This window comes from Calliopsis andreniformis, chromosome 4 (genome assembly GCF_051401765.1).
Source record: "Calliopsis andreniformis isolate RMS-2024a chromosome 4, iyCalAndr_principal, whole genome shotgun sequence".
In the NCBI taxonomy this organism is placed as follows: Eukaryota; Metazoa; Arthropoda; class Insecta; order Hymenoptera; family Andrenidae; genus Calliopsis; species Calliopsis andreniformis.
The window spans coordinates 9,741,035-9,768,764 of NC_135065.1; the positions used below are offsets into that span (position 1 = coordinate 9,741,035).

The 27,730-nt window shown below is 39.8% G+C and overlaps 2 protein-coding genes across 7 annotated transcripts; one reads left to right on the top strand and one right to left on the bottom strand.

The window, feature by feature from the left end:
- The first annotated feature begins 2,030 nt into the window (after positions 1–2,030).
- LOC143177959 (RPA-interacting protein) lies at positions 2,031–3,696 on the top strand. The gene is made up of 3 exons (XM_076376309.1): positions 2,031–2,209; positions 2,294–2,528; positions 2,595–3,696. The coding sequence occupies exons 1-3, from the start codon at positions 2,081–2,083 to the stop codon at positions 2,927–2,929; spliced, it is 699 nt and encodes a 232-aa protein (XP_076232424.1). The 5' UTR covers positions 2,031–2,080; the 3' UTR covers positions 2,930–3,696.
- A 1,261-nt stretch (positions 3,697–4,957) lies between these two features.
- Mondo (MLX interacting protein mondo) lies at positions 4,958–27,623 on the bottom strand. 6 transcript variants are annotated; one of them, XM_076376308.1, is made up of 16 exons: positions 27,397–27,623; positions 23,329–23,685; positions 15,385–15,491; positions 10,642–10,715; positions 9,818–9,943; positions 9,121–9,334; positions 8,880–8,975; positions 8,535–8,808; positions 7,912–8,446; positions 7,618–7,797; positions 7,006–7,150; positions 6,654–6,751; positions 5,807–6,273; positions 5,599–5,722; positions 5,192–5,321; positions 4,958–5,104 (listed from the first exon to the last, which is right to left on the bottom strand). In XM_076376308.1, exons 2-16 carry the CDS (start codon positions 23,664–23,666, stop codon positions 4,983–4,985), a joined length of 3,030 nt encoding a protein of 1,009 aa, XP_076232423.1. In that variant the 5' UTR covers positions 23,667–23,685; positions 27,397–27,623; the 3' UTR covers positions 4,958–4,982. The 6 variants fall into 6 exon arrangements, with proteins under 6 accessions (XP_076232423.1, XP_076232420.1, XP_076232422.1 ...); XM_076376305.1 differs by having other exon boundaries at positions 6,654–6,868; XM_076376307.1 differs by having other exon boundaries at positions 9,121–9,349.
- Between the last annotated feature and the right edge of the window lie 107 nt (positions 27,624–27,730).

Below are 27,730 nucleotides of genomic sequence, written 5' to 3' on the forward strand. Positions count from 1 at the left end.
GACGTATGTACAATCATCTTTCGCATAGTTTAATCATCACTCTGTTCGTAGTTAGTAAGAGGATATTCGTTTAAGAACTGTTACCTGAATCTCTTCGTTGTTACCGAGAAGAAACTGACATTAATTGTTAGAGATAATTAGCCTGTAAGCCCTGTTAGTACTTGAATCATTGCTAAGAGCTGTCAGATATATAATGCATAATGTTGCGCCCAAGTTCCTTCGGTGCTATGTTATTTTCAATGTAATTATTCATATCGATTTCTAAAGAGAACAGAAGGAAACAGAGTGCATAAGTATAACACTGTTTTATACGTTGTCTATTGAGAGTCTTACGAGTACGGTAAATGTTTTCTGGTAAACGTTGGTACAAAGACACTTCTCTCTAATTACATAGTTCCGTGTCCTGTCATAATCGGCAATGTAAATACGAGAAAGTGTATATAAATACGTCGCTGAAATGTTCGTGAATAACAATAGAGCATACAGATGGTTTAGCTATGAACTTAGACGAAGGAACCGCTGTCCAGATGATAATAAATGTAGCTCGTCGCGTAAAAACTATGGACAGCTCAACGACGAAGGGGATTAACGTTAGTTATCAATGCGTTCTCGACAATTGTGCGCTTATCATTTGTAATTAGATAAATAATTATCCGGCTCTTGATCGAACAAGTATATTTCAATTTTTAATCGGTAATAACTCGTCGCGTTGCTTACTGTTATGACTAATTATTACGATAGTTAATCAGCGCGATAAATTGTACCGAGTGGTTCAATTATCGAGCTATTTAAGCAATGATGTCTAAAACGAAGCGCAGTTTAGTGGCGATGCGATTTGATTCTTCGAATTCTGCATCACTATAGATGATCAATCATCCTCTTTTTGTTTCCTTTCTTTTTCTCCCGAGTTAAATGGTTCAATCTCAGACGGGATTAGATTAATCGTAAATAATTGATTAACTCATTGTTGTGCCATCATTGTTCCTTGACTGTTCCGATAATACTATAGTCGATCAAAGATCTGCCATTGATCTAGTCCTGGTGTGAAGAAGTATCCATGTTATTACTCGGCGCTGTCTTCGCTGTGATGTGGTACATGAAACAACTTTATTAAATTGAAATTATTGACTGTTTGTATCGTTGTAAAGTGGCACGAAAATGTAGCTCTATGTACGGATATATGATATACCATGTAGGTATATGTATACGTCTACAAGAACGTGACCGTGTATATGTATGCAAAGTATGTATATAAATGTGCGCATACATGTATAGGGTGTTTCAGAACTGCATAATTTTATTGGATCATCGATAAATTAGATTGAAAGATAATTTTATAACAAGTGTGACGTATTCTAAATCCATAGGTCGTGATATTCATTTTCACAATACCTACTTCAATCTGAGAGAAGTTGATTCATGGATATTAATAAAATCATTTATTTCTATATAGTATTATTAATAAACAATGGTCTTCACGAAATACCCTGTATATGTATGCGTACAATGACGTAAGTGTTTAAGATATATATAAATATATATTTATTCGTAGTCAGTAAGTGACTGCAAAGATATTTTACGTATATGAATGGACGATTATTATCACTGGTAATAAGAGTTATATTTTTGTTAGCATAACTTAAATGACATGTTGTAATAACTAATCAAGAGTCATTGTTTTATATTATGCGACCTCGCTCTAATGTAACAATTATTTCATATACCGTTGACTCATGATTTCCTTGATCAGCCTCAGCGGGAAAAGATCTCAATAGATGCCTGGCCGATGAAACTGTATTCCACTTTCTTCATTGGGTATTACAATAAATGATAACTCATTGTCGTTTAAATCGTGGTTCATTAATTACCTTTCACTACGATTCTCCCTCAATTTTAATCTTTGAAACTCTACAAACGTTATAAAAGATACATTTTATGTACTAATTCGAATAAAATGAGATTCAAATTTAAATGGATCGCGCGTGCGCAATGTTCTGCGTTAACAGCAAGCTAAATATTACCGCCAAGTGTTTGTTGATTTTATCTCTCGTTTATTTTCGATTTTCGTAATATTCGTAAAATGATAGAGTGTACAAACGATATGGAAAACATCTCGCTAAGTCCAACAATGTCAGCGAAACTGAGAAGTCGCGAAAGAGCAAATAAAATTAGACACGGATCTCCAAAACTGCAAGAAGTCCTCAGAGAGGTTAGTTACTTCATGTCATTTCTTGTACTCTAAGAACTTTCCACATTTGAAAGCAATAAAACAGTTTTATGAATTGGATTTCAGAGATGTCGACAGAGAATGCGAGAGAAACGAGGTCAGTTATTCAACAGAAGCAGATTTGGGTTAGAAATCAATTCGACAGTGCAAGACACATTAACCGAAATTGTGCGGAAAGAATTGAATGATATCGCGACTACAGACTTAGATCCGATTGTAAACCCATTTTGTAACATAGTTAACGAACCCCTCGACGCAGAAGAGGCATTTCAACTTGAGAATGAAATACTCAATGAAGAAGGTAAATATGCATAGTTAATTTATGTCCAAAAATTAATTTTTAAATATACTTATGTGTTGCTTCCAGAACAATGGATCCTTCAGGAGTATGAAAAAATGTCTCAGGATGAGGTTGAACTCCTTGCGTTAAATGCAGACCAAGAGGTTGATGAAGTCATTTGTCCTGTTTGTCAAGTCTCTAATCTAACAGAAGAAGGCAGTCGAGTAGTTTGTAAGTCATGCAATTTCACATTGAACAGTGGTGTAAATTTAAAAGATTTTAGATACCTCCTAAATACTTGTATAAATACTCATTCAGCAATGTGTAAGGAAACACCTGGTTTCCTACCGCTTTCTGAAAACAATAATATGTTTCTGTATTTAGTCTGTGATAAGTGTTTAACATTAACACCAATAGTATAAGTAACAACATATCCAATTAGTACATTGTTTATGAATTCATCTTTAAATTTAAAAAATTTGTAGAAAAATTACCTTAACTGTTTCTATTTATATTTTTGTACAATTAATGATCCCCATAATTTATTGCTGGTAACTTATTAATACTTATAAAAAAGCTTTTAGTACAAACGTGACAAAATTTGACAATGAATATCATATTTTGATATTTGCAGAAATATTGTTAGTGTACTGTACATGTGATTCTTAATAAAGTGTTTGTACTTTAATAAATAACAGTTGAAAATAGATAAGTGCACTTCTTGATGTTTGGCAACACTGAAAAGTGACAAAGAAATAAGTGAATTTCGATATTTTTTTATAGAAGTAAACATTTGAACAACAGTACATGAATGTTTATATGATTATATGATACATATTGTACAAAAAAAACATCCCTTCGTTGATTTGTTTATATTATTTATCGCTTATACGTACACAATGTAAAGTTCGAGTAAAAGACATCTGTATATCGTAAACGTTAATGGAACAAGTTACGCGTAAAATGTACACTTTATATTGTTAATGATCATCACAAGGAAACAGCTTAAGAAGTCTGTAGATTGTTCACCACTTATGTTCCGTTATATACAATTATATAAAGACTCTAACAGCGTTACAATATGCAGAAGTCTTTTGATAGCTTAAGCTCTAGTATTTGAACCTTTATAAATGATTTGTACATTATCACATGAAATTTCGCAATAAAAACTTCATATTTAATAACATTATTAATATATAGTATATTTGTAATTTGTGAGCAACCCATTGTTCATCTTGCATGCTGTAGAATATTTTGGAAATACAAATTTTTCATTTTCCCAATGTTATTACTATACGAGTTTAATCGTATATTTATTATGGAGTATAAGAACATTCAATTAAAAAATATTCTATATTATTTAGTTTAATTTCAACTGCATTTTTTACAGTGAGAAGGCAAAAGTTTTTACTCCAGTCTCTTCTATTACGATGTAATTTCATGGCACCGATTTTTATTAGGTACTCAGAAACGCGTTTACGTGTAGCGTAAAAAAATCATGGCGTAAATATTTATTCATTTATTTGTCAATTTTGGTAATAGAACACTCAGTTCTAAATATTTTTTTTTCGAAACAAAGTTACGTATATTTTGAATCTTATAAAAATATACCGACGGTATAATATATTTATATTCGGATCGGCAACATTCTTTTTACAAATGTTCTCATCTTAAAAGTAGAAAAAAAATGTTAGCTAATCAGAAATAGAACAATTTCAAGAAACAATTGTTTTTATAACACAACATACATTTCGTAAAATATTAACATTTTAGTCATTGCCAAAAATGTTATACTTAGTCCAAAACAAACATAGTAAAAATATAATGGAATGGTTTGCTCTACATATTTTCCTTTTTTCCTCGTTTTTTCATTTTAGATATTACGTAAACATGTAGGCAAGTACTATCAATGAGTTCGATGAGTTGACGAAAAAAGAACTAAGAGAAATTTAACATGAACGCTTCGTTATCGCAATTCAATAAAAACGCGAATAAGTTTCCTCGATATTCAATTAACACAAAACGCGCGATGTACATAATTATGCAATAAATATGAATATACGTCCAATTCCTTAATATTTAAGACGAATTACTTTGCGATAATATCGATAAAAAGAGAAGTTATTTTTAAAATTTCAACACGTTCCAATTAGCAACAGTCTACACATAAAAATATAGTAACTTCTCGTGCACTTTTTTTATAAATTTCATGATCACAATTTCGACAAAGGAGCAAGATAGAATTGCACTTAAGTTTCTTTCATCCTCGACGACGCGATCGTTACGAAAGGAAACTTGATAAACTTGATTGTAGAAAAAAAGATAAACGACCGTATTAAAAATTCTCTCACATAAGTTTCTCCTAAACTGGCTTAAGCTACGGTAACTGCTTTCTTTCTCAACTCGTACGCAACTAAATCTTAAACCGTGCTCGCAAATACGTTTCCTACAACGAATTTGCGTAAACGTAATTGGTCACTGAGTCGATCGTCGCCGTTCCGTGCGATTTACTGCTGCGAGCGCTTCTTCCGGTAGACGACCAGGGTTTGATAGAATATCAGTGGCAGTATACAGATACCTTAGAGAGGTTAGAACGGCTGGAACAAGAGAAATGAAAAAACAAATAATGAAAAGTCTCTCACCTATACCCTAACAGCTAGCTATGTCGCACTCAAGATGCAAACCTGGTCTGAGATCGACGAGGGAGCAATGCTGCTCAACCCACAATATTGTACTTCTGTATAGATCCTCGATACTTGCGGTCGACACCGAAGTATTGAATGAAATCATCAGAGGCTCAAGTACTATACTAAACTAATGACTTTTCTCAGGAAATATAAAGAACAAAATATGTTTTTTGTTAGTTCCATGATTAACGCGTTCACAGTCCTGTGATTTATGTATGGGAGAGGGTAATTTTGGCGATTAGATGTTTTTAATTTCTGATGTCCGTAAATTTTGTTGATGAAATTTTTAATAATATTGGAAAATTTGTATCGTCTTCCTGAATGTAGAAGGTGAAGCAGCATATTTTTAGTGCACTGTGAACGCGTTAAAATGATTTCTGCAAGAGCAGTTTAAGAAAGGATACAATCCAGAATTTCCAATTTTCCCGCGTACGTGTGCGCACGTAGTCGTCAAACATTTCCTTCATTCTGCTAGTTCTGTGTCTAGAAATTGGAGCACCCGTTGCAGGAAGCATAGATTGATAGTTACTGTAACATTCAATTAATGAGATTCGCTATAATCTTTCAACTGTTGATACAGGAAAACTTTTCCTACGCGGTAGTCTTTGTTACCTAATCGACGTATTAAGGCACTCAATTTGATGTCTTAAACTATCCATTTCCTCGTTCAATTGACTCCTCTCCGCCCTTAGCTGTCTGATATAATCCGCCCCCTTCTGCAACATAGCAGCCTTGCTCAGTTTCGTGTTCGGATTCTGACTGAGCTGCGGTATCAAGCTGTGCAGCATGTCGAATCCATTCTTAATGTTGTATCTACGCTTTTGTTCCGCGTGTATGTGCCCGACCCTTCTCTGTTCTTTATATTGTCCTCGTTCTGTTTCGCCCTTTATGTAGCCACGAGTAGGAGACAAAGGGCTTCCTATACTCATCGGACTGTGCAAAGGGCTGAGGCTTAGCGCCTGAGGACTGTGCGCGTTGTTCGAACTGTCTTTCGGCGATCCGGGACTGTTTTGTGGCTGATGCGCCTGGCTGTTTGAGTTTAACAACATCTGCTGGCCGCAAGTCGACTGTTGCATTGCCTAATAATATGCAACATACACAGTTGATGTTATTATGCAATTCGGTTTAATTCTTGTCGATATCAGCGTTATGTAATCCACTACGTGAACAAGTTACGAAGAGATTCATAATGTGTAGATTTATCAGCGAGTATTATTTCAAGGTCGAATCTAAGTGTACAGTATAATCCATTGATAGAAATATGGTTATATCTACAGGGTGTAACACGTATACGTTTCAATATTTTAAGGGGTGGTAGATCTCATATGAGTCACAAAATGTCTCATAACACAGTGCCTGATAAATATTGAAACGTATACTTGTTACACCCTGCATATTCTGAATAATTATTGGAATATGTCTGACTGTTTCTCGAATCGATCAGAACTGAAAAATATACCTGCTGCTGTGACTGCACCTGCACCGTAGACGTTTGCATTGTTTGAACAGTGACCGGTGTGGTGATGTGGTGGGTGGTCGTTACCTGGGTCGGCGAAGCTGCAGGCGGTAGCATGGGTAAGATATGCTTGGTTGTAGTGGTAGTCGTGGTCGTATGGTTCGCTGTCGGCATTACATTATCAGCCGGACTATTCATTGTGTACACACCAGATGTGTCTATGTAATGATATTGAAGCTCTCATAATATTCTCTTTCACATCTACTAATTGCAATCATGATCTCTCGAATAAAGAGGATAAAAAGAGAAATCACCCGATGGGTGCTAAGATTACATTGTTTCTTAGAATACATACTATTCGTGAGCAACTGCGCAAGCAAAACATTGTTATTTAGATTTAGAGCAGGGTCGCTCGCTGCAGACACTAACGGCGGCGGGTGCATTCTTGATGCGGTTAACGACGAGCTACTTCGAGATCTATTCCTTGCTTTCATCTGATACTGAAATAAATAGAATATTTATATTGCAAGACACTCAAGTACAAATGTGTAGTGATAGGAGTTCCAATCTCAACTTCGAAGCGATTCAAGACCTATCAAAACTTTCAGAAGTTCTACGTTCCAGGCTCCGTGTTTCATAATTCGTAATAACAGAGTGTTTCTGAACAGCACTGCAGTGTCATCTTAATGCAAGGATAACCACTGTTCTAGTCCTCCGCGCGGGCTCATTTCTGGTGATTTTCGCCAGATTTTTCGACGTTCACAACTACCAAACGAAGTTTAGATCTATTGATATCTAGAATCAACCCTTAAAGTTATGCCCTGCTGTTCAGAAACACCCTGTATACAGACTCGAATCGATTCGAAGTGTCCCTCTAGCCATCACTCCAAACATGCAACACTAAGAAAAAAGCTAATCCATATTCTCACGACACGTGTATCTCATTTACTTGAATATGCATATTAACCTTAGGCACAGCGAAGACCTCCTCCTTCTCCGAATTCGACGTGACAGGCTGCGGCAACAGTTTCGCGGGCTGTACAGTCGGCGTGGTGAGATCCAAACCTGAGGGCCTGCACTGTAGCAGTATCGACGATTGCGACGGCTGTTCCGCGGAGACCGACACGACCTGTTGCGTTGGGTGTGTCTGTAAAACAGTAATAACTCCACATAATAATTCAATTTCGTTTGATAATCATCAGCATCTCGCTTCTCGCCGATGGATTATTCAACAGAAGCGTATTGACTTATCTGCAAGTACCTTGAAATTGTTGGTATTGAATTTACATTGCTGCGCATTAAAGTTATGCGGCAGAGCCGAGTAACACTGCTGCGGCTGAACCACTTTATAAGGCTTTGTCGACATAGGAGCGACAGGAGGCAGAGGCCTGATGCTCCTATGCTGGGTGGGCACCGAGGGCGAGCTCGTCTGCCCGAAACTCTGCTGCACCGTCACTAGACTCTGAACGTGCCCAGTGATCGGTGTGATCTGGTTCCCATGGACGGACTGATCGTTCAGTCCTGTCATTTGCACCTGATTCTGAACCGGTGTCAACTGAACAGTTTGAATCTCCATGGCGAATGGCTGCTGAGAGGCCTGCTGATACCCTGAGTTCTGTTGCTGCGTTCGTTGATATGCATTCTGCTGCTGCTGCGTCTGTTGCTGTTGCTGAGATTGCTGAATTACTCGGCTGGCCCTCGAGATTCTGCTCGACCTGCCTTTTTCCCTGACAGGTTGACTTGGAGGACAGGGTTCGTAACTTTGTTGCATGGCATTGTAATTCTCGTTCAAAGTCCTAATATATGCATTCACAAAATTGAAATATAATTCTTCTAATAAAAAGCAGTTCTTTTTTTAAGTTCCTAGAAAGTAGCTTCACTCACATGCTATTTCTGAACGCATTCGTCGGCTCTGGCTGAGGTTGAGTATATATTTTAGCGGTGTACTGAAGATTCTGTATAGTGTTCCCTTGGTTGTCCTGCTGTAACGTAGCTTGCTGCGAAGTCTGTTCATTCTTCACCACCGATTCCTGGCCCAGCTCGTTAATCTGATTCATGGGCGTCATCAGGTCGAGATCAGGATAGTTCGCGTTTAGTGAGGTATTTCGAAACATGTCGTCCTCCTCGGGGACAGGAGGCAGCTTCGAATTTAAAAATTCTAAAATACGATCGACCACGTTATCTCCTACCAAACGCTGTACGTCATCGAAGTCAGGGTTGGTCGTTTACCTTGCAAAGGTTCCAAAGTGTCCATAAAATCGTCCAAATTAGGTTGGAGCGGCCCCAGGCTAGGTTGTATGAAATCCGCGAGGCTAGCTCCACGCGCTACAAGTACACATCATTGTGTTAGACAATACTATATACCTCTATATAGATCGATCAATTCTTCCTCTCACTCTTGTTACAGATATAGTGCAAGAACTGTTCAGTATTGTCTAGTTTCGCGCAGCAATTTGTATTAACGAGTTACCAATTTCTCTGGGATCGGGAAAGTATATTGGTTGATTCGAACTGATTGTTGAAAATAACGTATCAGTCATAAGCTCCATATAATCCTCATCAATCATCATACTCTCTCCTCCTGGAGTTCCACTGGTCCCGCCATGTACGTTGGTAGTACCTGTACCGAAATTCGCCGAACTTCCCAATCCGTTGCCCCAATCTAACACGTCCATCGATTCCATCTGGAAATCCATTTTCTATTATGAATGAGAGACACCAGTGGGTATCGCCAAATTCGGTGAATTAGAAATTAATATAGCTATACAAATACTCGACAATCTCTCAACTTTGCTGTTACTTCATTTCTAAAGAAGAGCTCAAACATCTGAGATGAAGATCTAAGAAAAAATCAAAGTTGCAAGAAAGTGGTAAATTCTTGAATGAGCGAAACAGCAAAATTTCGAGTAGGTACTTTAACCCTAGAAGGACCAGATGGGTGTTAAAATGAACCTAGTTGCAACTTTTTGGGATTAAGTTTCTGAAAGCTCAGAGTGTACGTAGATGAAGAAAATTTTAATAATAAACCAGCTACGACCGCATGAAATTTATAAAATTGAGTAAGTAGCAGAAACGTACGGCTAGATTAAATTGACACAGGTTTCCTTTTCGATCCTCCTAGTGTTAAGGAACTATTGTTTCGCGTAAGTAGATGAGTAGATAAATACCATCTCGGTGCCATCCTTGTTCGTCCATCCAAGGATCTTGTTCCGGTAGAACATACGCCATTTCTTGTATTCCGCAGTAACCGCAGCAAGTTTTCGCTTCCAGTATTTGCCCTCTAAGACCACCGCCTGATAAGAGATACGCCGTTGATTTACGCTTAAACGAGCGTTTTACGCGAGCAGCCGCGAGATGAAACGACACAGTACCACGTACCGCGAGATTTTACAAGCCTCGGATTTTCTCTCGCGATTTAGGATCCCGCGATAACAGAGCGTTGCACAATCTAAGCAGAACTATTGCTTCTGGTATGCAATGGAATGGCTCCCGACGATCATAATAATACACTTTTACGTGCAGTGATATCTTATCGGTAATGTATGGGATGTCCGAAAAAAGTGGATGTAAGAAATTAACACGAAGAGACTAGCTTGTATAAAAAAGAAAAATGTTTTTTTACTGCCGAGGTCGATTCAAGGTCTCTGGAAAATTTCTTGTGAATAAAAAACAGGCAATTCTTTGAAATGGAGAATGTCTACATGGGTTTTAGTTTCAGGTCTCCTAATCTTCTTTTAGTTGCTCATGTGCTATCAAGATAAGGATCTGTAGCTTCGTTTCATGAGTATCCTTGAATGACCTCGACAAGAAAATGAAGAAACCTTTTCCTCTTGCAAACGGAGGCCAAGGAGATTAGAGAGGCCTCTCCTATCTATATTTTCGTCTGCAAGATATCTCTACAGACCTAACATAGCATTTCTTCTGAGACAACCGATACAGAGTCGAGTTCTGTCGCCATTCATAATTCTAGTAGATTGATAAGTACACGTACCTCGGGTTTATTATGAGTATCAACATCCAACGGGGATGCGAACTGGCACACCAACGTGTTCTGCTTCAGTATAACTGAAACGACACGAAATTACATTGTATCGTGAGTGAAGCACGATCGTGGGAGAAGTTCTGCCTCCCATCGTGCCGCAGCAAGCTCGGAGGGTTTCTCTTAACCGATAAAAAGAATAACGATTACACACACGCTGCGTGTCAGGTCGGTTGGTGGTTTTCGCCGTGGTCGAGTCGCTCGTTCGGGTACGCGTGCACCGATTCAAAGGAACCACAATGAACTTCAATGCAATTCTAAAAGTAGAAGCAAGTAGGTGTTTTTTAGCTAACAAAGCCTTCGTTGCCGCGGGTCGCGCCGTGACGCGACCATCCAGAGAACTGTCTCTCTGTACAGAGCTTTAATAAAGAGGTTCCCATAAAATGGCTCCCATAAAATGGCTCTCGCTAAAAGTACCAGCTGATAAAAGGAGATTTCGAATTCGTATACGAACCAGCGACGCGCGACTCTCGCTTTTCCTCGACGATTTGAAGAAAGGCACGCAATATCTCGCGACGAACTGGATACAGTTAGCTGCCCTTTAACCTGAGACCATCGAGGATAGGATCGGTGTAGCAGGGTAGAGACGTGATCGTCCCGATGCCGACTTTGCGGCGACGCATTTTGTAGCGTAGTCGCGAAATAATTGTCGCGAGGAAATCGACGGTGATTGAGGAACGCTTTCTGGGGTGGATAGTCCTCTCCTGGAAAACACTTCGGCTCCGACTTCCCTCCGTTCGACGCCTCGAGGTCACCCGCTGCTGCCTGCGCTCTGGTGCACTTTTTGGCTTCTATGGGATGCACCCTTTCGGGAGAGATCGAGATGAGGTACTTATGGGGGATCACAAGTTCAGTTTTTGCTGGGAAGAGAGACTGGTGGATGATAATTAGTCTTCTTGTGTGGGTCGTTGCATGTGTATTACTTTTTTTGGTGAATTGCATCTATGCAATAGTGGTCTTCGAATAATGAGGACTAAATTCATAGACAAGGAGTTAGCAAATTTTATATGAAGCTTGAGTATGATAAATCCACGAATTTTACATGAACTGAATTCCTCTTCAAAAAGCCACTGAAAATTGACATTAAATCTCAGGTCAAATTGATCTCCCCTTTAAAAAGAGTCCATCGAGGTTGAAGAAGATAAGAGTTCAACTTAAACTCCACCAATTTCAAAATTTCTCGACTTGAAACTTCAAGAACTTGAAACACTCAATTTTTTCATTTTGGTAATATACGAAATTACTGCATTTGCCAATCAACCTTATAGAATTTTTTCAAAAACGAAGCTTCATATGAAACTACTTTGCTCTACTCTTCATTCATTTTTCGTCTCTCTTCCCAGCACCACAGAAACTTTGAAACGCCCAACAACGACACTTTTGGCTATTCATTTTCGCCAGAAAACAGATCGTTATCGCCCTCGTCAACTCCGCGTCGAATCAATCAAATGAATGTCGACGTCGAGGCCAACGAGAGTTGTTTGCTCAGGTGTCTAAGAACCGAGGCGAGTCATTAAGCGCTTCGCTTTTCATGTCAACGAACGAGGAACTTCCTTGAGATGCACACGTGAGAAAAATTACACGCTCTATTCCCCACTTCCCCTTTTCCCCGCGGTTTTACGTAACCCGTGTTCAAAACACTCTGGAGAAGTCACGTTGAGCAACAATCATAGATATTACGTGTTACACAATCACTGAGGGGCATCATTGGCGGTGACGTTTTACTTGCAGCCGCGATTTTCACGGCTGACAGGTCGGGAACTTGAGAGGCAACTCGCGTGGACCATGCTCCGCGTAAAAATAACGCCTGAAATGTCAGTGAACGAGGCAGCGAAGTCATGGCACAATTTGACTTCAGTCGTTAATTGGGGTTTAACGTGGTCACCGTTATGATGGTCACTGACACTCTGAATGAGCAATGTTGTCAAGAAAAGTATGTACTAAGTGACTCTTAGTGAGTAGGTAACAATTTTTGAGCAATCTTAACGAAGTTCGAATTCTAAATAAACTAGAAAACTTCCTAAATAATTCTAAATACTTATATTATTAAATCCTGAAGCATTCTTGGGTCTATTAAAATACGTATGTATTTGCAAGAGAAAAGGATGTGAGGAATGAAGAAAACCTGCTTTGCAGTGAACCTTCTAAGTACAAAGCTACAACTCACAGTGGAATGGTTACTTAATAAGTCAGACTTCCCCACAGTCTTCGCCAGAAGTTATAGGAATTTTCCTCGTTCGTTCAACGAACATCGCCAATGTACCTCTGGTTCCAAGAATTTCGAAGCTGAGCTTCCTCTCAGAACCCCATCCACCAAAAGCTCTGACCTCTCTTTTTCAAGAGTTACCTCGATCTTCCCCCCAGAGCACTGGCCTCGCTCGAAGCGTCACAAACTCGTTAACAGCAGCGAGAGGAATCCAAGCAACGAGCAGCGCGTCAGTAGTCGAACGAAGGGAGCAGTCTTAGGAATTTCGCGACGGCGAACACGACGAATTCGTAGATCAGGATGACGGTGTTCGCGAAACTGAATCGTACACAGCGGTATACAGGAAAACGTGTAGAGAAACCGCGACTGACGCTGGCGGGGAGCCTTTGTCACTGCTCCGTCACGTGTAAGATATTTCTTTATCTTGTACAACTCCGACATCGCTGCCCGTATCTCTCGCGACTATCGTCTTATTTTCGCGTGCTCGCGCGACTAGCGTCAGAGGATATCTTGAATCAATTTAATTTGGCTTTAGATTACGCCGCCCTTATCGCGTCATCTGTGTTTTTTCGATCGAGCCCCGACGGAGGTGGCTGTCGGAGTTTTCGATGGAGATCCTTCGACCCTCGCGCGAGCATCTTCGATATTGGAGATCTGCCGAGGAGAGACGAGGTCGCGAGAAATGGAGCGCAGGGGGTTCGTAAAGAGAGTTCGAAGAACTTGGCTCGATCGACCGGACGTGTGGAGAGAAAAATAGCAGGAGAGAATAGGAACGTTGGATGGTTTCGAAAGAATTTCCCGCGCGTTACGAAAGAGAGCTTATCGGGGATTTTTCGTAATCTCGGATTTATCGCGCTTACGGTTGGGAAACTACGATGGATAATAGAAAATAGCGCGTAGGGTGGACTATGATGCTTGAGTCAGTTCTAGGGTCTTGCTTCTTGAGTCTTGTGATTGGTGGGGTCACTCAGGGGTCCCAATATTACTGTACTAGCATAATTGAATTTAAATATTCAAATTTTCAAATCTTCAGTTCCTCGAACTTTCAAATATTCGAATGTCCAGTTTCTGGAACTTTCAAATATTCAAATTTTCAAATTTTCAAATTTTTAAATTTTCAAATTTTCAAATTTTTAAATTTTCAAATTTTCAAATATTCAAATATTCAAATTTTCAAATTTCCAGTTCCTGAAGCTTTCGAACATTTAAATTTCTAACTTACAAATTTTCAAAGTTTCCTTACATATTTCTTTGAATTCCTTGAACTCCAATTCTTGGAAATCTGTATGTAAACTCTGAGTGACCCTACCTTGGTATGATAAGAGTTACATTAGAGTTTTCACTGTGACAGCCTGATACTTTGAGCTCTGTATTAGTGCAGGAAGAAGATATGCATATAATTATTCTACTTCCTACAGATCTATATAAAAATGTATGCTATGTTTTTAAAGTTGAGTTAATTACACTATGTTCTCCTTAACTGATTACAAACGGATGAATTTAGTGATCAGTTAACGAGGGCAAATAGTGACTTGCTCCACGTTTAACTTTTTTGTGAACAGAGTCATAACTTCTATTCCGCTCTATTTTCTTCAAAGCACAAATATATCCAACGTTACAACATTCCATGATAATAATAGAAATCGAAACAAAAGTGTGACTCAAATTATGTACAATAATCGTCTTCCTAGAATTAACAACTCTTCCTCTTTTTCTGTCGATCAATACGACCTTTAAACCGACGTAATTGTAGCCAATACAACAGAGTTCATAGTATTAAACTATTTAATTGCCAATTTTGCAACAACGACAGAAGAACGAAGGACGTTTCGTACAGAAACTGATTGTTTCTATTTTCTTTCCTAGAGAAAACGGTATCCCCTCTCGCAGACACGTCCGTCGATCGCCGTGACCCTCGAACCGCAACTATTGACCATGACAACTCATCCGAGGAAAGAGTCGTCGTCGCGAGCAGAAACACAAAAAGAAGCGTGTCGTTATCGGCACGTTTGTTCGGGTTATCGTGCGAAACGATTGTTAAAGGTCAGCAAAATTAGCCAGTCGGTGCGTCTCGGACGCTCTGTGCAAGTATTTCCGGTTGCTTCGTGCGACCGTATTTCCTGTGGTGCTCAAACAACTGGAGGCTTCAATTTCTTCACAATTTTTTTTAGTAAAAGTTCAAGAAGTAAAATTAATAATAAAAAGTATCTCATATTCTATAAAGACTGTGATTTTTCTCTATGCCATTGCTGCAGCAGAAGTCTACTGTTCATGGAAGTGGAGGTTCACAGTTTCCTCATGCAGAAACACAAGAAGCAAAATTTTTTTCCAGTGACTATAATTAAGGAACTTGTCGTGTACTTAATTTCTACGTTTAGGAAATCCCATTTGAGCAGCTGATTCCCCCAGTTGTTTCGAGCAACGCATCCTCCTTACGATTAGACGTGTATCTTTAGATAAGTCGAACTTCCCACAGCGTGTTTCCTTACATTGCATGTGCCAGCACCTCCAGATCACGTTGTTCAGTCTGATCTTGTCCTTCCATCTCAGCCTGATGCCTTTGAACCGATTCCATTTGGGCGATGTCAATTTCTGTCTGGAACAAATTCAAATGCCCATACGTCATACCCACTGTGTTGAATAATCGATCGGCGACACTGATAAATAATTCAGCGTGAGTTGTCCCTTCGAGAGACCAAGAAATCAGGGTATCGCGGTCATACAATACAGCAGAAACATATGTAAACGCTGAGATACGTTCTCTCTGGTCGCTCAGATAAAACCAGGGAAACAAGGCGTAAACGCTTGCAAATAGATTTATCGAGCGAAGCGATTCGAGGAAGTTGTCGAGGAAGCTTTTATTTCGCCATAAAAGGATCGAGAGCTAATCTCTCGGAGCTTTAAAGCGCATCGATGAATTTGCTTGTTGTGAAAGATAAATCCGACTAGAGATGGAAAGCCAATCACAGGGGAACTTCGTATCGTTTCGATGATTATTCGGTGAGAGGAATCCTTGGAAGCTTTAAAAATACATCCCACCAATTCTTTTTATTCCCTCAGCGTCAGAGATTCCATATTTTCTGATCTATCTAATTCCTGAGTTTCCCAATTTTCAGAACTAGGAATTTTCTGAGCTAAAAAATTTGTCAAATACTAATGCTTTGAAATTTATTTTATTTTCAATGTCTCAAAGTCTAAGTTTTGGAAAATTATATTATCTATTAAAAATTACATATTTTAGTGCAAGTTATCTATGAGATGTTATGGTAATTATTATTCTATTGCAATGAAAGTGCAGTAATGTAAAACTTTTAGGCCTTCTGAAGTGATTACTTTTAGGAATATCGCTATCGCGAAGTTTTCAATGCTTTCAAGAATTTTCGACCTCGAACCACGTTTTAAAGCGACTCGAGCTACTTGATAGTCCATCGTTAGGTCCAACGTTATCGCGGAACTCCGTCCTGCCTCGATCTTCCTCGCTAGAGATCACTGAAAATGGAGCAATCGACTCCACAAATATTCGCCTAGTATTCTCAAGAAATTCCGCTGGAGCCTCGGGAAAAGCTCGCGGATCTATCAGCGAAGATCGTTCTCGAGCCGTGTTTACTCAACTGTAGCAAACACTTTGCCGTGTTTATTTAACTGAAGGAAACTGTTCTAAATATAAACCCGCAGAAGAAAATACGAAAGATCAAAGCACTGAAGTCATCTCATGCACTGGATGGACGTTTGGGAAGCACTGATGACCCTCAAACTAGGAATCACTAGTGAAAAGATATGTTAAATAAGTAATTTTAAAAGTGACTCGATTATTCTTGGAGCTACCTTGGAACACAGAGATGGAGTAGTGGTTGCAGGTAACTTCCACAGCAGATACGAAGTCAGTGATATCTATGTACGAGTATCTGCTGTTTGATATGCTACTGTTCGATGAATGCTGTGATAACAGTGACGTTATTGTAAGCTGAAACAAGAGTACTGGATGAAAGCCAGAAGATGGATGAAACCTCGATATTGAGAAGATACATCATATAATGCTTCCTTTTTTTCCTTGAGTTCAATAATACCAAGGGTGTTAAGCGCCACAAAGTGCTACGTCTCTGATAGTAAAACGAGAAGTTCAAGAATAACACAAGATGAATTGAAAGAATCTTAATATATGCTCTTCTAAATTTAACTATGTAGTATACTCCAGTCAGATGTAATCGAAATCCAGTAACACTTCTCAAGAATTAACCCCTTTATATTCAAGCGTTTTTGATCATTATTTTTTGTAGATCCTGTACTACTTGTTATTATATTTGGTGTAAGTCGTATTTGATGAGATCTAAGTTACTGAGACTCCTTTCGCCGAGACGGCAAATTTTCCTCGATATTAATAAGAAGGCAATAAATCATAGCAATCCACGAGCTTGGATTTACGAAAAATAAAATCCTCGTTATCGAGCGATATGGCATCGTCGAAAAGCTAACACGAAGTAGGAAGATTTCCACTGATTCATACATATTACGACGATCTCCTTGGCATTACACCATAGCCAACCTACTTCCTCTCTGGTATTTTCATCTTCTTTTCCTTTTTCTTTTTTTGAGGGTTTCGAACGATAAGATAAGAGGCTGAATATAGGATGGTCAGGCCAAGGAATACACAATTTTATATCAGTTGAATTTCACGTAAAAGATTTCCAAATAATCTTGCAACAAAAAAAATTGATTTAGTATTTCCTGTACGTGTACCAGCTTAACTTATTGCATCTGATTGTTCGAGAAGCTACTGGTACCTCTCTGATCTCCAGTCTGCCTCGATAATAAAAAAAAAGTTATTGAAGAAAAGAAGAAAAAGGAAAAGCATTCATTCGCGTTGATTTATCGGCCACAAAAGCAACAGCGCCTCGATTTCTCCTAAGATCAATTTTACAACATGCTTCTGTAAAATAAGGAAAACCTAGAGCCTCGATACCAGAATAATAAAACACACTATTTCCTTATTTTAACGAATGTAAGATCATTCCTCGTAAGATAACAACTCCCGAGTTTCCCTTCAATAAAACAATTAAAGAGGATCAGACGATTAGATACGTTTCCAAAACGCTTCTGAGTAAACTTTCGAAAGCTCGATGGTAATTGCACGTCATGGTTCGGCAACGATGACTTTTCACGCACGGTCGCGATGAATATTTTCTCGATCAATTAGACTCGACGAACGGGAATCCCGTTTATCAGATAAGACCTTATTTGTTCGCCTTGTCGCTCTAAATGGCCCGATTTAACCGAACAAGCAGAACCGACGTCAATTATAAACCTGTCGTTTGTCGAAGAATTTGCTAGCCAGACCCCTCCCCTTTTCCTTCCCCCTCTGAAGCCAGGTACTCCTGAGGAATAGCACAAACCTCTACAATCGACATGAATAATTTTACACAAGTAGTTTTAGTGCATGCTCATTGAGAAAAACTTGCTGAAAACTGGACTGCTGAGGAAATGAAGATTAAAAAAATGTAGATAGAACTAGGATACTGAAAACTCTGTAGCCCAAAAATGAGGTATCAATAGCCAGCTGTAAAGAAAAATAAAATATTTTTAATTTTCTTTTGCGTTTCAATATCCACCCACTAAAACACCTCTGTCAAAATTTCTAGAAAATTCCTCTAGCACATATAGTACACTCCCACATAATACTACTTTACCATCGAAAAAGTGCAACGAAAGACCGTGATAAATTGAAGAAGAAAACGGTCGCAAAGCACCTAATCATTCAGAGGGAAAAGAAACTGCGGAAATTGGAGAGGCAGAGATAGAGACAGAAAGAGGGGCTCGACAGAGAAACTAGTTTCGTGGGAGGGAAAACGTTCTGGCCTGTGTGCACCAGTGCAGTCGAGCTGCACGTACACTCGCGACGGTGATGGTATCTGTGGCCCGATGACGCAGTGGCCTTGCATGATAAAAGGACAAGTTGCGTGTGACACACACACGCGCACGGGGGCCTTTACGGTAATTTAGCTCGATTCACTTTTTCGAGTTACGCGCGTGGCGCGAGAGAACGGCCACCGTGGGACGCGAGGAACTCCTGTCGCCACAGCTGCAAGCTGCAACCATCGCTGCATCGCGGAAGTCCTCGACTTTGCGCGAGAACGAGAGCCACTGAGCCTTTGCTTGGCTCTTGGTATCGTCATATCGAAAAGGGGTGGTTCGAGACCATTTTGGTTCCTTTCTGAACAGCTGTCCACAAGTGTGGATAAATGAAAGCTTCAGGTACTTATGTGTGACGAGTCTGAGTGCTTGATGCACAAGACTGTGGCGCATACGTGTACTGAGACTTTTATGAGTGACCGTGACAGTCACCTTATAGGTTCTGGATTAATGAATAAATGGAATGAATTTTATTCTAGATATAATAAATAGAGAAAATATATCTTTGGTCTTGGTAAATTGATATTTGAAATCTTGAACTTGTCTTTTATGTTATTCCTACTTTTTAAGGAGATTTTTTCGTCCCTCCTTTAAAAAAAGTTAGGCTTGAAATATGGATTGAAATTTATTAAAAACGCGACTTATCTTTCTTTGGAGTTACAGATATCATACATTACGAGTCGACATGTCTTTCCTGGTTATGTGTTTCTGAAATATAGAATTTTCTCTAGAAGAACCTCATATTGTTTAAAAAATCTATCCACAAACACTAAACCTGCTAAATTATAGTTTCCACCCTGAATCCATCGCTACAAAAAGCACATGAAAGATCGATTGCTCGTAATTATTCATTCACAGTAAAGTGAGTTCTCCCGATGTTCATCAAATGAAAATGCTATCGTCCATTATTGCCCAGACATCAAATCGAAATAACCAGCGGCGAAGATTACGAGGTCTGACGTAATACCACAGCACACATCTACTTATAGTTTATTATCGAGTTAAACAAAGAATTAAACGACCTTTAAGGATGCTTTTGCTCACGGTGTGCGGTCACTTTTAACGTGTGCAGGTTTTATGAGCCAGTGGAATTAAACTCAGAGATGCAAAAATGTCTCTTTTCGCTAAAATTGAGTAGATGGAAAATATGTATGCAAAACAGAACCTCTGAGCGATTATCAGCTGCTGAAGATATGTATTAAAATGAACAATTTTTTATTGAAGAATCGATCAATATGAACATGAATAACTAGCAATATTTTTGAAGTAGGAAAATTACGAGAAAACAGTTTTAGAATCGTATCAATGAAGGTCACGATATCGTAGACTTCCCCGAAGTTAGTATTACTCTATGTGGCAATAACAATGATGTCATTGAAGGCAAAAACGTGGTCGTAGTACTATACAGAAATCGTAGTATCAAAAGGGTAAATATTTTTATTTACTCACTAAGCTTTACGTTCTACTTCTGCTACTGTCTTCGACACTTGTATACACAGGGGCCATTCACGAAAAATAGAGTAATTATAAATGTAAGAAAATCTGTAAACTTTTCGTACAAAAACTCTGACTACTTTGAGTATACTTAAAAATATAATGAATTTCCTGATATTTCAAGAGATTTACGGGTACATCGAACAAATTATAGGCAACTATAGCTGATAAGATACTACATTTATCAACGAAGCTGGGTACACACTAGCAAGAAGTAAAGTTAATCGCATCGTACATACGTTTTTATAGTAAGACCGCTGATGGACTAATCCGAAACCTAATCGATAAGAGCTCGTACTATCGCTGTCTAATGAATCTTTAGGAAGCACGTTTTTTTTTGTCACTTCATTTCCCGACGCGGGTCGTAAATGAGATTTACGAGCCTGTTGTTCAGGATAGTCAGTTTACGTTGCGTCACTGTGACAATAATATCTCTCTCCTCTCGACAGATAAAAATATATACGCCTTTTCACTTCGCGCGGCCAATTGCAGTTCCGACATAAATCATCATCAATTGATTAACCCCTTCGTAGCGAAGGCGGAACAATAAGAGCGAAACGTTATCGACGGAATTACGGTATCAGTTCATTTATTATCCAATCTCGATAATAGTTCTGGTGCACCATCATTGTTTTCCTTCATTCATGCCAAATTGCAACCACTCATGTAAGCTAGACGATATCGTAACTGCAGTTATATTTTGTACAACTATAGACTCTGTGTTCCTATAGAACTGTAATGTTGAGTTATTAAAAATAAAGTTGAAGAAGAATATAGACGTGCAAAATGCATGGCTCTGATATAGTAAAGTGAGGTATAGTTTTAAATAACAAACGCAGTTAAAAATACAGAAGTATGCTTGCAAAGGGTCAACTATAGCTACGTATAGTTGACTTCGAGGAATCATAGGTATAGTCAATGGCCCGATGGTAACTGTATCCAATTATGTTCGATGGACAAGTACAGAAGGTCGAGCAAATTAACTAGAGTGCAGTTGCACACAGATAACAATGCATAGAGTAGGATATGCATCTCTATGAACAAGTATAGCTAATTCCATAATTAATATAGACTCCGATAAATTGCATACCTGCTCTAAAATACAGTGAAGTATAGTAATCAAACTAAATAGATGCAAGCATTAAGAGTACTAACGGAGCTAAATCCTCAGCTAAACAGTAGATATAACGGAGTCAATTTCTGGCTACTACATACTCGAGAAGGCCTGACCCTCTTTCCCAAACCAGATATAACCTGTTATGTCCTATCGAAAGAAATAAAAGTGATTATTCGATCAGCCTTGGATATTTCGAATTTTTGGCACGTGCCTCCATTTCGGGCAAAGGTGCTGATCAGGCGTGTTATCACCCATGGAATCTAAGATAACCAACATATCGCCCGATGACCGTATTACACCCACTGGAACGTATCTATAGTTTACTTGTACCGAATTTTAATATCGCCACGAATTTAAGCAGAGGCTACACGACTCTGCTCTATAATTAAATTCACGTGTGTAAAAGCGAACATGTGTGTCGAGCGTAGTCACGCCCCCGTATTCAGTGTCTCCTTTCCTCTTCTGGATGCTTTACGATTCCAGAACGAAAAACTTAATTCTAGATAACCACCCCGCCAAAATATACTTATTTATAAACGCCGTTCGGAGATATTCGGCGTCTGACCGATTCGACGTTAAAAATACTCCAAGACGGAGTGTCGCTGTTGATTAAATTACAACCAGCGAACCGTTTGCGGAGCCATCGATATCGAAGTGTATATTTGGATCAATTGTTTTCACCATGAAACAGTTCCTGAACAAAAGAAAATGAAGGAAAAAAAAGAAGGAAGACAGATAGATGAGCCATTTGCTCGGCGCTATCTTGACAAGACGCCAGACTTATCTAACTTAAGCTCCAGATCGATTACAGTCATGAATTCCCTATCGATCAGTCGTAAGATCAGACCGCCCCTTCTCAATTACCTTCGAAAGACGTTCAATTAGGACCTACGTAATTCCCGAGAAGTCTTTGAAGTCGAAAAAGCTCTAAAGAGAAAACGGAAATTGCCGAGGCAGCCTCGGCTTCACGGAGGACGAGCTTAATTGCGATGTTGTCGTTTGGTTCTACGGCCTCTCCTTCATTAATTCAATTGTCTCTTATCAGCCGGAATGCCGGCGGTGCGGCATTTGTTCGGTTGCCGAGCTCAAAATACAACTGGAATCTGCGCTGCTCTACTAATATCTCCAAGAAGCAGATCGCGAGTGCCTGCTCGTACATTGTTGCAAGAGCCGATTTGCAATAATAAGCCTTTGTGCGCGAGAGGCACACGGTGATCCCTTCGTGTCCGTTCGACGATAGCGCAGGTCAAAGTTCACTCTTTGTTTAAAGCGGCGACTTGTTGCGTCCCCGATCGATTCTCCTAATCCATAAACATCTTCCGCGATGTTTCGAGCAGTAAACAAACTTAGAAACCAACTACCGTGGAAAAGCTCTTGGGAGACTTTCTTCGATCTCAATTTCTCTAGGGCAGAGTTTCTCAACCTTTTTTGGCTTACGGCTGTCTTCTCCATCAGGGTTGTTGCGTGAATTCCCTTCGTGGGTATAGTGGAAGACATTGAGAAGTAGGGAAATAATAATAAGTGTTGTATTGTATTATGTCTAGAGCCTAGACTAGAGGTTCTAGCTACTGCCGCCCCCTGGATCGTTTCAATACCCTCTCAGGGGTGGTATCGCCCACTTTGGGAACTTCTGGCGTAGACCCAAGCGAGATCTTAACAACACGATACAATAGGACAACCTTTATTTCGTCTTCCACCTCTCAATTTCCCCTACCATGCCCGAACAAGGAATTCAGGTAGAAACTCTGTTTCTAAACAACCCCTGTCTCTCTTCCCTTTCCTATTTTCCTTTCCTATGTCAAGACCTCTAAATGACCACATCGTCCCTGTTGAGAAACCCTGCTCTAGGATATCAGTTGTCCAGTGAGCTGTAAACACGTTCGCAAATGAAAACCGAGGGAAAAGAGAAACTCACCTGTAGGCGAGGGACATACACTGGAACAGCTTGTTCAAGGACGTCTCAATGCTGAGTTGCTGGGAGCTCTTGTCGTTACTGGAGCTGCTGGCGAATCTCTCATGGAAGAGGCCCGCAGGTGCGATGATCGCCACCTTGGCTGCCTCTTCGTCGGGGACGGGCACAGCGAGCTCGTCCTCATCGTCCTGGGCCTCAGCCTCGAAGTCGGAGACCATGAAGTGACCAGAATGTATGGTCTCCCTTCCGCCAGCTTCCTTTCTCCCTGACCCAGGACGATGAAAAGTCTGGGTCGGCGTCGTCATCATCAACGGTTTTCTGTACATCAGTTCGGCCTGCATCCCTCTCTTTGGCGGCACTCTGCGGAGCACAGTCGCGGTCGGACACCTTTATCGACTTTCGTTCGTCGGTTGCTAGTAAAAAAAAAAGAAAACCTTGTTTCCTCTCCATCGTTCTCGATCGTCTGATAAAAATTCTCTCGAGGACCTTACGCTTGCACGAACGATAACTATACTAATATTCTCATTTCAACGACTATTAGTAACTCGACGAGGTACCATAAAATTCTGAAGGAAAGGGAAAACCGGAAGTAGCTTTGGTACCTGAAGATTTCTGGGCTTGAAGAGGTACTTTCTGGCTCTTCTCGAGGGGTACTATAAGAAAATGAACTGATAAAAAATTGTTTATATTTTTAATGGGAACAAAAATGCGGAGTAGAGTCTAGGCAATACATAATTTCACTTTTTGTGCTAATGACCCTGACTGCTCGCCAAAGGTTAACTATTTATTACACACTTTCTAAAAAAAATATAAATACCTATTATTCTCATTCCATTGATATGTACAAAGCGTTCTCGACATCTATACTTCGAGGTGGGCCTGCCTTTAAACGTAGAACGGAGTTGTAAACGCGGAATTTCATCGTATTAGACGACCCCGTTTCGCGAAATCGCCAAGCTGCAAAATATATGCATTCAATACCGATAGAACAAGTACTTCCAGCCAGACACAACAAACCGTCTTTATCGAGTGCCCGATAAGGTTAGAACACTCTGTTCAGTATTCAGCATTTTCCTATCTTTCTCTTCATTTATCAGGACATTATTTCCGCTTAACTTTTTCATTAACCCAACGAGTAACCCTATCGCGTTCACACGACCGTTCGCGTGTCGACTACCTCTGTGTAATTTTTCTTAAGACTCAGCATTCACGGAGAAGATAGAGGATGAGTTATACTAGACGACAGCAGAGAAAATTTAGGGTCTCAAATAATGCAGTCGAGGCGGTAAACAGAAGTTGCTTCTGAGTTATTTAGGGTCATAGCGTGTGTAGAATATCTAAAAATGATTTGGAAAGGATTGTTTATTAATTTAATATTTACTTTAACTTCTAATATTTAATTTCCTTGTTTAAAAGTATTACTTCAAATACCTGAATTTTAAATAATCAATTTAAAATGAGTTGTCATAAGCCAGGAAAAAGGCACGTAAGACCAATCGTAGGTTAGGTTACTAGCAATGCGTCTTTGCAAAAGTGCAAGATGTCTGTTGGTCCAGTTTATTGAGCTCCATTTTATAATCTCTTAAATATGAAGACCCAACATATTCTTCACCATGAATTATGCTTCCCATGGAACGCTTTCTACGTCAACGCGTGAATTAATAACATGTAAACAACTGTGGGACCGGTTGAATGACCGAGTATCGTTAAAATCGCCGTTTTGCCGAGTACGTTTCCATGAAAATGCAGTTGCGCGCCAGAATTCTAAATGGTCAGTGACTTCGTGAGGACCCCAATGCTGTCTAAATTTAACCACGACGCGCATTTTGCGATCAATTTTAAACACGCAGATTAATTGTTTCCACTCTCACCAAGAGAAACTCACGTTTCATGTTTATAGGAGAAAAATACTACTCAATTCTCTATAATGTTACTCTAATGTTTATTCTTTACGATCCAAAGAATAAATTAGTCTAGGAATTCCACGAGTTTTACACGCTCTCCCATGAATATTAGAAAGTTTCTCAGCCTGCACGTAAATGTTAGAATTAATTACGTTAAATAATGTAAAAAACCCTAGGTAGAAGCAGATTTCGATTTGTTTTGAATAAATGAGAAGAACGAGGAATATAATTCAGTCTTAATGTGAACGCGGCTTAACGTATCAAGCAAAGTAGAAAATAGTTAAAAATTGAACCTGTTCAAGGTTCTTGGAAAGGTAACCTACAAAGCTTAGTAGAATGATCAACGGTTCGTCGATTTTAATATGTGCCACATGTTACACGCTTGTAACATGTCTATGCATGAAACCTTCACCAGGGTATGCGTTACGAAAACGTGTAACGGAAATCGAAATCCAGCATAATGAGCATCGAGCACTGTCGGTATCGTAAATTACGGATTAATCCATTATAACCGGTCTCGAGGATACAAGATTTTTCCAAGTTATCCACCAGGCACTAGCAGCTAGCAATATTTCCCTAGAAACTCATTGGAATTTGTTATGAGTACGCGTCATAATTTATTTGACTTGCACGACATTAATTTTACGATACTATACCATTTACTTTAAGTCTGAGATAGTAGACATTTCTGTAGATAGGAAACTGAAATGTTTAACACCTTTAAAGCTTCAATTTCATGGTCTTTATAAGGGCAACAATAATATCCACGGAATCACGTGGTTTTTCGTTTTCGACGTGGTGTATGTATTTTTTATCAAAACGGATTTCCTCTGCAACAAACCTATTTTATAAATGCTCTTAACATTGCACGACATTGTTATCTCAAAAGTGTAATGCCCTATCACCCCGGAGTCAGTTCGTATCGTCGAGGTTAACCGCCTTATCCAATTCGTTCAAGAGCATTTTTTCCTTTTATTTACGATTTTCGAAATTTCGTTACATTTAACAGAGGAAAAATATTCGACTCGGTGCCGTTGTTTTTCAATTTCGCTCCAGTGAAAACACGTTTCGCGGCAAGAGGCTCTATCGATAAAAAGCATCTCCATCGATAAATTAAGAGAGCTGAAAATTACGTGATCGTGTAACTAGATAAGACATCGAGTTATGACGTAATCAAAAATACCGCGCTTATTCTTCTCCATAGATCGTAACAACGTTCTTTTTCTTCAAATGTTATTCGCCTTTCTGCAGAACGTGCATATAGTTCAGCACAAAGGAGCAAACAATCCTCCTTTCTTTTTCTAATCTCGAGATCTCTCGAGCTGGCAGATCGAGGATAAAAACGGGATCAGACATTTTATCTAAGACGCCAGAGCCCTTTTCAGCAGGCACACCTCGATCTCTTATGCAACCGTGTCGTTCGTATTTAGGAACTCGTCGCGGCGCAAACAAAAACATTCTGCTTCGCCCACACGTGCGCGTTGTCCCTCGCGAGAAACGTGTTTTTGAGCCGAGGGAAAAACATGGCCGTCCCGATTACGCGATAACAACGACTTATTTAAACAGCCTGTCAGAATAACAGAAATACAAAAATTTCCATGAAACGCGATAAGGAAACGTCTAATCGTCAACGATAAATAAAAATCTATGCTCAATTGTAGATACGCGTACTCCATGATGAACCAGCAAATAGACGTTCACATTTGCGTCGAGGATGGAACAAAATTCTCTACAATCCCCGTGAAAATATTCACGGGACGATAATAAGTACGGAAGCGTCGCGACGAATTTGGCAATGATACACGCATGGGCACCTGTCACGACGCAGGTACCATCTAAATCTCCATCACAGTACCTCTCTCTTCTCTCCTCTATCCCATCTCATTTGAGGCACTCAGAAATCTACCCTACTGTGTACTCGTTATCCTCGGCTGCTCGCGACTCGCGGGAATTCGCGAGATCTCAACTGAAACGAATAGCAACATACGACATAAAGAACCATCGTACTACTGGACGATCGAGAACGTGTTCGAGACAATAGCAAGAATATTCCTTTTTCCCTTTTCATTTCGTGGATTACGTTCACGTACGCGCAACACGGCACTTCTCGCAACGAATCACAGTTCCCTCTCCTCTCTCCTCTCCTCGTTTTCTATCTGGCACTCACCTCTCTTTCTCACTGCGTGTCACCACTCGTTGTCGATACGTACACACCGTTCCAACTTCGACGTTGATTTTAACGACCCCTTTTTATTATGTTATTTGTTGGGTACCGACTTAAATATCGTCGCACACACGCTCGCTGTCAGGCTGGGCCGCGCGGCGCCGCGCCCGGACGAGGCCCGTACGCGTTATTAGACAGCATACGCTCGCTCATGCTAGCAGCGACGCCATTTGCACGAATCCGCGTCTACAGACGGACGACGGGCGACTCTGTGGCGCACAGCTGACAGGGGCGCGTTCGCCTCGGCCAATGGGAGAGCGTCGTCGAACGCAGCGCC

Bases quoted from the DNA above. Each gene is read 5' to 3' on its own strand.
- LOC143177959 (XM_076376309.1), top strand. From the start codon at position 2,081: ATGATAGAGTGTACAAACGATATGGAAAACATCTCGCTAAGTCCAACA. The intron at 2,210-2,293 runs GTTAGTTACTTC...ATTGGATTTCAG, and splicing joins TGCAAGAAGTCCTCAGAGAG to AGATGTCGACAGAGAATGCG. The intron at 2,529-2,594 runs GTAAATATGCAT...TGTTGCTTCCAG, and splicing joins TGAAATACTCAATGAAGAAG to AACAATGGATCCTTCAGGAG.
- Mondo (XM_076376303.1), bottom strand. From the start codon at position 23,666: ATGCAGGCCGAACTGATGTACAGAAAACCGTTGATGATGACGACGCCG. The intron at 7,151-7,617 runs GTTAATATGCAT...TATTTATTTCAG, and splicing joins AGGTCTTCGCTGTGCCTAAG to TATCAGATGAAAGCAAGGAA. The intron at 6,274-6,653 runs GTATATTTTTCA...GCATATTATTAG, and splicing joins AGGTGCAGTCACAGCAGCAG to GCAATGCAACAGTCGACTTG.